The following is a 12656-nucleotide window of genomic DNA, read 5'->3' on the forward strand; positions in this document are numbered from 1 at the left end:
AGAAAGAAAACTGGAAAGGGTGATGTAATAAGTCTTATCATTGTATACAGGAAGGTTTTTATGTTTGATCCAATTATTGACTATGCAGAGCAGATTGAAAAAATGAGGCAGTTTGTGGATTGTTGACCTTATATAAAATCTAGGAAATTAATAATGGCAATTAAATCTGCAAGTTTAAAATACTGATAAAGTGGTTTTCTTACAGGTATGGCAAGGTAACACTGGCCCACATATGTCTGATGAGACTGTGTATCTGTGTGTGTGTTTGTGTGTGGATACATATTTTTTTTTCTTTTTTTTTTTTTCTCAAGAGACCTAATATAGTTGTGTATTTTTTTTCCAGGATGGCCGGGCTGATGTGGTTGCAAATGATGCAGGTGACAGAGTTACTCCAGCTGTTGTTGCTTACACAGAAAATGAAGAGGTACTATTCCCCTCATTTTTGTATTTTGAAATAAGTAAAATTACATGCATTGTAATATGCTGCTGTTTTTCAGGTTGTTGGATTGGCAGCAAAACAAAGTAGAATAAGAAATATTTCAAATACAGTAATGAAAGTAAAGCAGATCCTTGGCAGAAGGTATGGAATAAAATAATACTTTTACATATGGAAATAAAGTGTGTTCATACATTCTAAGCATAATGTGAAATGAAGCTAGGAAGATCAGTTTGGTCTTTTTGTTGTTGTTGCTTTTTATGATTGAATCATTTCAGAGATTATCCCAATAGGCTCTTTCTTTTGATGATTAGTGTTGTATCTTCTCAAGGATGGGATTCACTCAGATAATTTGTTTTTTGTTCAGAGGTCTGTTTTTATTGATAAATGCCAACATTCATATAGTTTGATAATGTTTCATTTGGAAGTGGTAATTTGGACTTTTCACCTTTTTATATGACAGAGGGAACTTGAAGATTTTGTGGGAATTTGAAGATTTTTCTGCACTGTAGTTGAATTTTGCAAAATCTGCTGCAATTGGTCATAATTTATATAGAAGCTATTGATTTTCTTCCTCAGGTCCTTTTGTGACACTTTCTGGGAACTAACTTTTCCAGTTGGCTTACAAATTTAATCATTAGAGAAACAGCTTAATTAACATCTTAAGTAAGAATCAGGTTAATCATCTGTTGTAACTTTAATTAAAAGATTAAAGAGGCTTCCTTCTCCAGACTTCTGTCTCCTCAAATTATAGATTACCATAATAATTAGAGGTTTTCATTTTCACTGAAGTAGTAATACTTGATACAGTGTTTTTAAATTTTCAAAGTGCTTTCACATCTATTATTTAATCCTCTCAAATCCCTAAAAGATTTGTAGGGCAGGTTTTATTCCTCCCCATTTGTAGATGAGCAGATTGAGGCACATAGAAGTTACGGAATTGCTCAGTTAGTTGGGGTGAGCTAGATAGGACTACAGTTCAGGACTTCTAACCTTTAGCCCCACGTTCTTCCCTTTTTGCTTTGTTCAGTTGAGAATTTAAGTATAAATGTCCCAAGTTGATCTTAGGATTTGGGGGTTATGGATTAAATCTAATATTTATTTCTTTTATACTTACATATATTTTTTATTATCCCTTACCTGTATTTAGTTAAACTGAACTTGATTTATTTTTTTTCCTTAGGGTATTTATGCACTAAGTCAAAAATGATAGTATTTTGGAGAGAATTTAAATTTTTATGATGATAAATATACTCCCCTATCCATTTATGTGTTAGCAAACTGAGTATTGAGCATGTTGAAAATAAATTAGTTGGTGTCAAAAATTTGCAAGTTTTAAGATCTCTAATAAAGCAGGGAGCTCTAGATGGGCTTTGAACTATATTCACTATAAGCGGCCAATAATATAAGGTTTTTTCAGTTAAACTTTTTATTTTGGGATCAGTGTAAATTTACATACTGTTATAAGAAATAATACAGAGAGATCCAATATACTACTGGATTTACCACCTTCTCTGGATGGTAACATCTTGCGAAACTACAGTATCACAACCAGGATACTGACATTGATACAATCAAAATACAGAACATTGCCATAGATCTATCTCCTGGGAGCCTGTTTTATGTTGCTGTTTTAGGGCAGATGATCAGAGTGATGATATGGTTGTGTTCTGCCATATCATACAAAATCTTTGTATTATCAGGAACAACTTAAGCTTACTTTTCTGGCCCCAAAAGTTACCTTTTAACAAAGGGCAGTGGTGGCAGTCAGATGGTAATATGTAGCCACAGCAAGCTGCTGAGGCCAAGGCTGTTAAAGGATGAGCGCTCTTCAGACCTGCTGTTCCACCATGGTCCTGCTGACACTTCTCTAGAGTGAGCTGTCTCATGGCTTAGATATTCCCCCCTCAGTCTACTTACAAGACAATGGTGATTTTTACAGATACAGTTGTACCAGGTCTTGGCCTCAGAAGCACTCTTTTGTGGAGGAGCCAGTCCCCTTTTACTGAGCCAGTAAGGCCCTTTTGAGCCCTTGGTCCGGTACCTGTCCTGGGCGAACTCTCATGGTTGGGCTTTCTTAGTCTTGGCATCCTACTCACAGGTAGCACCACTTAACTTGCTGCCACAATTATCCTTACACCCTCCCTGTAACTCTCATTCCCCTGTGGCCTTCCAGCCAGAAATGCGGTCCTTGGACCTGGCTTCTCAACAATTAGCCCCGAGAGGGAAGAATCGGCTGGCTCCTGGAAGTACACTGAGAGCACACAGAGCCTCCCCACACCTTCAGACTTGCACCTTGCTGCCCAGGAGCTTCCTGCAGCTAGCCTTCCTTCCCAGTCCACTATGGCCAGTTCCAATAGCAGTGCGGGCATCCGGTGGTCCAGACAGGAGACTCGAACTCTTCTCTCCATACTAGGCGAGGCAGAGTATATCCAGCGCCTCCAGACTGTGCATCATAATGCAGATGTCTATCAGGCTGTGTCTAAGCGAATGCAGCAGGAAGGCTTCCGCCGCACCGAACGTCAGTGCCGCTCCAAGTTTAAAGTTCTGAAGGCGTTATATTTAAAGGCGTATGTTGCCCATGCCACGAGTATGGGTGATCCACCACACTGTCCATTTTATGATACGTTGGATCAGCTTCTCCGAAATCAGGTAGTGACTGACCCAGACAACTTAATGGAGGATGCTGCTTGGGCCAAGCACTGTGATCAGAACTTAGTGGTCTCTGACACCCCAGGGGAAGGGGGAGCCAACATTCTCAGAGCAAACAGGACTCAGGCAGCACATCATCAGCCTGTCTCGAAAACAGTTAAGGAATCAGATGAGGATTGTCAACTGAGAATCAGTGACCAGATGCGAGAAACCAGTGACCTTGAGGACTCCTGGGATGAATCCTCGGGTGCAGGTAACTCCCAAGCATGTGAAGGACTGGGGTGCCAGAGTCACTTGGTTCTAAACAGCAGTATGTGTTTAGATGGTGTTCTCTTCAACATTGTCTCTGTTTCTGCCCCATGCCCTCTGTTTTCTGAGCCTGCTGCTAAGAAAGCGCTCCAGGTCTTCAAAAGCAATGACCCTAGGTATATAAGGTATTAGAACTTCTTAAATGTGGAAGACGTATTCTTTTTTTTTTTTAAGTTTTTTTTTTTTTTTTTTTTTTTGACAGAGAGACAGCAGAGAGCAGGAACACAAGCAGGGGGAGTGGGAGAGGGAGAAGCAGGCTTCCCACCAAGCAGGGAGCCCGACCCTGGGATCATGACCTGAGCCGAAGGCAGACGCTTAACAACTGAGCCACCCAGGCGCCCCAAGAAGTACTCTTTAGAACCAAACTCGTTTTGGCATTATTTTTAGTGGGTTCTTAGGAATGTGTGAATAGAGATTGGGTTGGTGGCCACATGGAAACGGGTTCAGGAAGGCAGCGGGGAGGTTTTGGAGGTAAGATTACAGTCGGCCGAAGTGTCCAGATCAAGGAATTGAAATCTTCCCAGCCCCTTGTGGAAAGAGGGCTTTCCAGGAACTACCAGAATTTTGTGATTGTCTCTCAGCTCCGCTGCTGGCTCCAAGCATTCCCTTGGCAGGAGTGTCCTCTTTGCAACATTGTTGCTTTGTTTTTCAGGGTGCTCTCAAGGGACCCCCAGCTACAGCAGTTCCCACCACCTTTTCAGAGGTGCAGTTGCTCCCTGTCAGAGCAGCCCCATGACCAGACTGGCTGTGTCCGGTGAGCCCAGTCCCTGCGCCAGTACCAGCCGAAACACTCCTGGGGTGGCCTCCACACAGCGGCCTCCGGTCGTCTCCTCCAGAGTTCCTTTTGTTTCTGGTGGGGATAGGCCTTTGACCAGTGAGCCCCCTCCAAGGTGGGCAAGGCGAAGAAGGCGGTCAGTGGCCAGGACTATTGCAGCTGAGTTGGCAGAAAACAGGAGGTTGGCACGAGAACTTTCAAAGCGTGAGGAAGAAAAGTTGGACAGGCTGATTGCTATTGGTGAGGAGGCCAGTGCTCAGCAAGACACTGCCAACGAGCTTCGCAGGGATGCTGTGATCGCAGTCAGACGCTTGGCAACAGCAGTCGAAGAGGCCACCGGTGCTTTTCAGCTAGGGCTTGAAAAATTGCTTCAGAGGCTAATTTCAAATACCAAAAGTTAGGAATTGATTACAAAAGAGTCTCCTTCCTAAACTGGTAGAAGCCCAGTTCCAACACCTGCCTTTTGGCACCCTGGCTCCTTTTACAGGTCCTTCGGGAAAAAAGAGTGGATGAACCGTTAATACGCAGAGTGGCAGGAAGATCCATGCTAGTTGCTTTTCCCAAGCTTCTCCACTAATGGAAAGACCTCTGGGATGTGTGAGGAGTGGTCTAATAGAAAACAGGTGGAGCCGAGTCCCAAGAGCTCCTGAGCTGTGGCTTTCCCACTGAAGCGAGGCAGTTGAGTTTCCCTCTACACCAGTTTCCTCATCTGTAAAATGGGGGCTAGGTGGTAACTCCTGACCTGCCTACCTCACAGGGTTGTTGTGAGGATCAAATGGCTAATAGATGTGAAAGGGTTTAGAAGTTTGAAAGCACTACACACTGTACCCGTGTAAGTTATTAATGTATACGACCTTGGCCAAGGTAAGGCTAGGGTGAGGCACATTAGTTGACAAGATAGAGAATTATGGTGTATACGATGACCTCATTGCTTGAATCTTCACTAGTTTAACTTGACTGCTTCTTGTAAGATCTTCATTTTTTTAATTCCTCTATATAGCTCATTAGACTAAGGTAGATCCACGGATTTGTACTTTTATCTCTTATGTTTTCACTGCTGTGTCTATGACACACCTACTAGTAAGCACTCAATGGTCAAACCGTCATTCTCTCCATTTTACTAGTTCTTGGTGTCTTATCACTATAAGGATATAATTCAGAACGGACAGGGAGCCACAGTTGTGTGTTTTGATTCATATTGATAATCTTCAATATAATGAGGTATTGGCTGTTTTATAAAATATTAAATGTAAGTAAATTCTTTGCATTCCATATCATTTGGGTCCCTTTATATGCATAATTACATATCTTTAGGTTGGGTGTCATTTGAACAACACGTGGAAACAATTTAGAATCTGTTTTCCAAATGCTTTTAGCTACTTTCTTTTCTGTTAGCCTTTTTTTTCTGTCTCGTATGTTACAGAAGGCAAGCCTTAGAAAACTTTCCTTCTAGGGAACTTTCTGAAGTCACTTTTTCCTCATATTCTGTAGACAGATGTTCACTTTGTTAATGGCACATGGTGGAAGAGGACAGCTTTGGGAACGATTGAGGATGGTGTGGTTAAAGACGGCCTGCAGTAGATAACTCCTTTTAAGCACAAAGCCCTCAACAAACACACCCCCTTTCCCCCCAAAACATACACACTTCCTCTAGGAGATACGAAGGTGTTGAGCCATACTTTCAGTTTACTTTAGAAGGAATGCCATTACTGGCCATCATTAAACTAACTAACTTAAAGCTTTTAAGTGGTTTACTTAGTACTTCCAGGAAATACAAATAGGAGCCTTGGAATTTAAAAGGCTTTCCTCCAGTCTACAGGCTAAAAAAAAAAAAATAAAACAAGTGCGGGCATGTTTGAGGAGATTTTGTTTTACATTTTGTAGGCTTGGGTGCTTACCTAAAAGCCGGCAATATAGATAGGTAGAGAAGTAGTCAAAACACCCGTGGGAATATACCTGGAACCATGAATAGATGGCAAGCACGCAAGCTGCCCTGATGAACGGTTGGTGAATGTAGAGAGCAGCTGGTGTGGTAGAACACACTGGACTCCAGTTAGAACTGGGTTCTATCCCTGTCGCAGTTTGTTACGTCGGGCAGATGACTTGCCCTTTTTGTGCCTCAGTTTCTTTAAAATGAGAGATTTGTACTAGATGACTTTTCTAATACCTTCCAGTTCTAAAAAAAAATTCTGTGATAAGTGGCATAACAAAGGCAAAGTGAAATTTTAATTGCAATGTTTTCAGTCACAGCCACACACTGTATGTTTGAATTAGTGGTAACAATTGTATTTTAAGGAAGCATTCTGTGGTATTAATATTTATTAATATACTCAGCTTAAATAAGCACCACACCACACATAGGTTCCTTGCTTTAAAGAAGCATATATTAAGGCTGTGAAATGGATATATATCTATATATGTGCATTTTCTCAATTGTTTTAGGCCTTTATATGGAGGGATCTGTGTCATTTATAACTGGATAACACTAATGTAGATACGTAGACTTTCTGGAAAAACAGGGAAGTACTTGAAGAAGAGTTAGACCTGTACTATATTCTATTAAGGGTAGCAAAGTACATAGGCAGGGATTTATTTGAGATAGGAGAAGTGCTAAAAGAACAAAAAGTGGAGTTAAACTCGGAAGGTAGTATTGCGAAAATCTTTTGGGCAAAATAACGTTAATGTGAGAATAAAATTAAAGGGAAAGTTCCTAATGAAATAAACAGATAAAGAGGCGAAATATTGTTAAGAAGAGGCCATGTGAGTGAGAACAAGCTCAGAAATCCTGCCTAAGCTCTAGGCCCAGCCATTTGTCCCTGCCCGTCCTTTGGCAGGTCATTTTACCATTCTGTGACTCAGGTTCCTCACCTACAGAGGGAGAAACCAGTAACGCTCCTCCCTACCTCCCAGGAATGTTGTGAGGGCCAAATGAACAGATGAATGTAAAAATGCTTTCAGACACGGAAGGCACTGTGTTGTGACAGGAACGGGGAAGAAGACCCTGGGGCACGTTAGTGCTGCCGTGTGCCAGGTCCCACAGCCTGCTGTTGGCACAAGAGACCTTTAAGGAAGGACGAGGAAGAGGAAGTAGCGTTGCTTGTAGAGGTGGTGATACAGTGGTGGGATTAACACTCTGCCTCCTAACGACCATGATGTAAATGAGGTGCTGTGTATGCCAACTTCCCACCGTCCTTTGTGTTTCTGTTACATGATTTAATCCTGGTGTGAACAAATAAAGTTTTTACTTGTATGTACTTGTGGGTCAGTCCACTGCTTTCTGGCGATATCCATGACCATTTGTCGTCACCTCCACACTCTGCTTGCTTTTTCTTACTAGCTAGTCTCCAGGGTCCTGCCTGTATATGGCCCTAAGAGCTTTGTGTGCTTCCTGTCCTTACATGAGAAGGGCCCCTTTGCAGGGCAGTTGAGAAATAATTCTCCATTTCTAAAAGTTATTTAAATTCCCTAATACAGGCTTTCCTGGCAAATTATCTGGTCTTAGATAGCTCACAGATAGTTTGTAGATAACAGGGTAAATTGTCCTGGTTGACTAAAATTCTGTTCTGAAGAAAACAACTGGTAAGTGTCATGCTGAAATTATATTGGTGCAAAAAAATTACTATGGGCAGACTTCATCTTTTTTCTTACTCTTAAAATAGTTGTGCAGGATGTAGTCTATAGATTGGATTTAGAGACAGGAAGGAAGGGGGGGAAGGCTTAGGTGAAAAGAATACTGCACTTTGTATTAAAGATCTGGATTCCAATCCATTCTGCCATGAATTAACCATGTGACTTTGGGCAAGCTCCTTACCTGTTTGCCTATCAATTATTAGGTAATGGAGAAGGAAGTATGAGGAATCCTCAAGTGTTCTAGACAGATTTCTGAGCCGCATTAGTTCATCTTAAACCCCTTTTGTCTTCCTCTTATTTACACAGGTTAGGGTCCTCAGATGTTCAGTAACTGCAGCAGATACTCACTATTAATTTTCAACTCCTCTTATTAAAACTGATCTCTGAATGGAATAGCTATTTCACCTTGGAAGAAGAGTTGACCGGAAGGGTTTAATTTCTAGATGAAATTAAGCCAAGGATCAAAGACTCCTATCACTGCTCAAAGGGGCAGAAGTACTTTAGTCGTTTACCTTCTTACTGGGAGGCAGCTGGCAAAATGCAAAAAACACTACCCTGCTAGAGAAGACTGGGTACTGACCCTGCCCCTTGTTAGCTTATAAATCATTGATTCTCTATGAACCCCTTATCTCTAAAATAATAACCTGCCAAATTAACCCCACTTAGCAGTTGCGACGATTGAGGTAATAATAGATAACATTTTGTAGTCTGTGCAAATTATTTTGAGCAACATTATACCCATTGTTAATTTTTTCATTGCCATACACATTTATTTACTACTTTGATATAGGACATTATAGATCCATCGATTTGCAGTATATTGCACCTTTCCATATATAACATACGTACTTCTCAAGTTTTTTTGACTTCGGGTGTTGGTTCATGTTCAGAAGCCAAGAAACAAAGATGGTGTTAGGTATTCTGGTTTGCCCTTACTTTGGAATCTTTTTTTTTTTGCCCTTTTCATCTCAGTGATTGGGTCTTCAAGATCATAGATGAGAGAGAACATGACATAAAATCACTGATACTAGGAAAAATGACCCCCCAGATGTATGGCATCTCTTAATAGCAAGATCAGAACAAATAAGAGCTATTTACTTTTCAAATGTGAAGATTAACACTTTAATAGAATCACTATAACCATTGTAAATACTGTATCCATTTAATTCTATTCTCTATATCATGATTTATTAATATTAAGCAACTTAATAATTATATTTTTACATTTGTTTAGTGGTATTGAAAAATATAGTCTTCTTTATTACACATCAACAATACTGATTTTAATATTTAACTATCTTTATCTTTATGGACAGCTCTGATGATCCACAGGCTCAGAAATACATCACGGAAAGTAAATGTTTAGTGAGTATGATTCTATTATTACCTCTTCATTACAAAAAGTAATTGCCAAGGTCATAACCTATTCTATTATTTTGAAACTTTGTATTTTTATTAAAATTATTCCTCATTTAACACACTTACAATTTCCTTTATAGGTCATTGAAAAAAATGGAAAGTTACGATACGAAGTAGATACTGGAGAAGGAACAAAGTTTGTTAACCCAGAAGATGTTGCCAGACTGATATTTAGTAAGATGAAAGGTATTGAGCAAAAGATCTTTTAAAAGTTGACCTTAAAAGAAAGTTAGAGGTGAGGGTGCCTGGGTGGCTCAGTTGGTTAAGCGACTGCCTTTGGCTCAGGTCATGATCCTGGAATCCTGGGATCGAGTCCCACATTGGGCTCCTGGCTCAGCGGGGAGCCTGCTTCTCCCCCTGATCCTCTCCCCTCTCGTGCTGTTTCTCTCTCAAATAAATAAATAAATAAAATCTTTAAAAAAAAAAAAGAGGTGTTTCTTGATCTGGAGAGAAGCAGGGTGATCAAGCAGATGAAGGAGACCTAATACTAGACCTGACTGGGCCGCTACCCGGCCGTGTGACCTTAACTGACTTCCTTCCCGACTTTGGTTTCCTTAGAAGTAATGTTAATGAGTTGGGCCAGGTTAGCATTTTCACAGCTTCTCAAATTGAAGTGGCCAAATAAGTTTGATGAAGAGTGAATATTTTATCTCTCTGCTCAAGATTAGCAGTGCTCTTTGAACAGTTACTTAGGCAGATTAAGCAGGTCTGGCTTATCACCACTTCTGATGAAGGCTCGAAGCTGAGTGGCATGCTGTGGAACAGTTTGGGAAATTCTGGAGTAGATTATCTATAAGGCTTACTTCAGTTCTGGAATTATGTTAATGAATTTGTGGGATGGAAGGCAGCCTTTTAATGTGCCTGAACTAACATGCTTCTTGTCTTCACATTGATGCGTTAGAAGCTCATTCTTAATGGAACCAGTCTAGTTTGGGAGGTAGTTGAAGTTTTGAAGCCTAAGAGCCAGGCTTTTTGGAAAGTACCTAGTTCCATGTCCACAAACTTCCAAAACCACAAAAAGTTCTGCATGATTTAAGAGAGCCAGAGAAGAAAATGAGTGGGGTGGGCAATCAGGTAAACTGGAAAATCTTTACAGTGAGAAGATCACTGGCACAAATTAATAAACTGCAAAATATCACAATGTTTTTTTTTTGTCATTGGAATTTATATTTATATTTTTTCATACACAGAAACAGCACATTCTGTATTGGGCTCAGATGCAAATGATGTAGTTATTACTGTTCCATTTGATTTTGGAGAAAAGCAAAAAAATGCTCTTGGGTAAGTTTATCTTATTTGCTTAAAGGAAATATAGATTTCATAATATTATAATGTAGTAAAAGGTAAAATTGTATTTGAAGATACCTTCGGCAATAAAGTTGTATTTGTAAACATGTATATATTTACATATGTAAGTAGTATGGTAAAAAAGTCTAGTAATGATCATTAATGTTTCCTGTCTTTTATGAAATGCCAAGAGAACATAAAATTATATGTACCTTATTAGCTGTTTCGATTGGAAATGTTTTTAATTACCAGGTTAAGTTGATGTTTATAGATTGTTTTGCCTTAGTTTCATGCAATCAAGGTTTATGTGGGAATTATATAAAAATATACAGTTTTTTGCAATGAAAATATTTGCAATAATTTCTTCACCTTAGATCTTCACATCTAAACAAAAAGTTGGGTTTAGTTTTTATGGGTCATTATGCAGATGTAATTCACGAGCATGCATGTCTTTGCCTTGAGGGTAGAGTTTCACATGGGACTTTGGCAAGTATCTGAGTTGCTTCTGGGACAGATAATTGTATTATTTACTTGAACTTGTGAGATGTTAAAACTGTGACCCTGAGTTAAAGAAACTGGAAAGTTCCAAAATGTATTATAAGTTTGTTTTAATATCTTTCTAAAGTTTATAAGCACGGGCATTTTTGAGAGCTTTCCTTTTCCTTACTTAGTATATGCACACGTTATTTTCTTTGTCAAGAAAATACTTGAACATGTTGTGATAGTAAATTCATTGAAAGCAAATCGTCCACAGGGAAGCAGCCAGAGCTGCTGGGTTTAATGTTTTGCGGTTAATCCATGAACCATCTGCAGCTCTTCTGGCTTATGGAATTGGACAAGACTGCCCCACTGGAAAAAGGTAAAAACCATATTTGTAGCTTTAAGGTTTTCGGTGCAGAAAACATTGTAGATTACCACACTTACATCAGTAGGGATTGTTATATAAGGCCTTTATGAATAAAAAGATGCTGAAACTCACCTGGAGATTTTCAAATAGATGAAAAAGACATCCTGGGAGAGCAGAGAAAGGACATAAGGAGAGGGAAGATTGAGCTTCCCTGCCCTTCTCTTATCACTCATGTTACCTTTCTTTCTTGGAGGAAGATTTGAAATTTACAAGCCTGACCAAATTCTAGCTCAGGCTAGGGCACTGTTAATTTTTCTATCAATTCCAATTATTAAACATGTTTAGAAATAGTACTTTTTTTTTTTAATTTTTTTTTTTAAAGATTTTATTTATTTATTTATTGGAGAGCGAGCGAGAGAGAAACAGCATGAGAGAGGAGAGGGTCAGAGGGAGAAGCAGGCTCCCCGCTGAGCTGGGAGCCTGATGCGGGACTCAATCCCGGGACTCAATCCCGGGACTCCAGGATCATGACCTGAGCCGAAGGCAGTCGCTTAACCAACTGAGCCACCCAGGCGCCCTAGAAATAGTACTTTTATATACATTTTTCTTGGCAGGAGATGGGGGAAAGTCCAGCATAGGATTTAAGACATCTTTTGAAAATGAAATAGTAAGACATACTCCTAATTTAGTTGTCAAAACTTGTCTTAATAGAGCTGACACAGGCACTTTTAGGGAGATTAATACAGATGTGTTAATTTCCCCTAGTTTCCCTTGTTCATATCTCACAGCTTAAAAAAAACTAATATGTTTAAATCAGCCGGAAATCAGTTTTAGGTGAACTAGATAAATGTAGAAATCAGAAATTAGCTTCTAGTTTTGCATATGTTTGATTTTTATAGAATGTGTTATGTAGTACTTTGTTAATATTAGCACATAAAATTTCTGTGTTTAATTCTCTTATGATTCATTATAATCACAATCTACTTGGAAAGGTTAGTGTCTTGCACTGTTTGTTAATTATACTGGAATTAAAAAAGAAAAGAAAAGTTAGTGTCTTGAACTCTGCTTACTCAGAAAAATCCAATTTTACCAGTACAACTAAGTAAAAACAAACTTTGACTTCGAATCAGAAGATCTGGGTTCAAGGCTTAATTCATCACTAAGTGATGACCATGGACAACTAAGTTGACTCGTATGAGATTTTCAGATTCCTTATTATGATTAGGGGTTAAACTAAGTTACTTCTAATGTCCAACCTACCTTTAAAACAGTGTGATTCCCTTTTAACTTATTCATGTTAT

At 39.4% G+C, this 12656-nt stretch overlaps 2 protein-coding genes across 5 annotated transcripts in view; both read left to right on the plus strand.

The window, feature by feature from the left end:
* HSPA14 (heat shock protein family A (Hsp70) member 14) overlaps positions 1 to 12656 on the plus strand; it is a 38113-nt gene that overhangs the window by 1140 nt on the left and 24317 nt on the right. Inside the window, exons 2-7 of the mRNA XM_081818903.1 lie at positions 344 to 424; positions 498 to 580; positions 9119 to 9167; positions 9302 to 9407; positions 10412 to 10502; positions 11263 to 11367. Coding sequence (XP_081675029.1) covers positions 344 to 424; positions 498 to 580; positions 9119 to 9167; positions 9302 to 9407; positions 10412 to 10502; positions 11263 to 11367 — 515 coding nt within the window. The remainder of the gene's footprint in view (positions 1 to 343; positions 425 to 497; positions 581 to 9118; positions 9168 to 9301; positions 9408 to 10411; positions 10503 to 11262; positions 11368 to 12656) is intronic.
* On the plus strand, positions 366 to 7426 carry MSANTD7 (Myb/SANT DNA binding domain containing 7). Of its 4 annotated transcripts, none has more exons than XM_081820634.1 (5): positions 366 to 424; positions 498 to 580; positions 2379 to 2449; positions 2613 to 3341; positions 4050 to 7426. In XM_081820634.1, exons 4-5 carry the CDS (start codon positions 2780 to 2782, stop codon positions 4571 to 4573), a joined length of 1086 nt encoding a protein of 361 aa, XP_081676760.1. In that variant the 5' UTR covers positions 366 to 424; positions 498 to 580; positions 2379 to 2449; positions 2613 to 2779; the 3' UTR covers positions 4574 to 7426. The 4 variants fall into 4 exon arrangements, with proteins under 4 accessions (XP_081676760.1, XP_081676761.1, XP_081676759.1 ...); XM_081820635.1 differs by having other exon boundaries at positions 2853 to 3341; XM_081820633.1 differs by lacking the exon at positions 2379 to 2449 and having other exon boundaries at positions 369 to 424.

This window comes from Leptonychotes weddellii, chromosome 5 (assembly GCF_054177405.1).
Source record: "Leptonychotes weddellii isolate Sample4059 chromosome 5, ASM5417740v2, whole genome shotgun sequence".
NCBI classification, from domain to species: domain Eukaryota; kingdom Metazoa; phylum Chordata; class Mammalia; order Carnivora; family Phocidae; genus Leptonychotes; species Leptonychotes weddellii.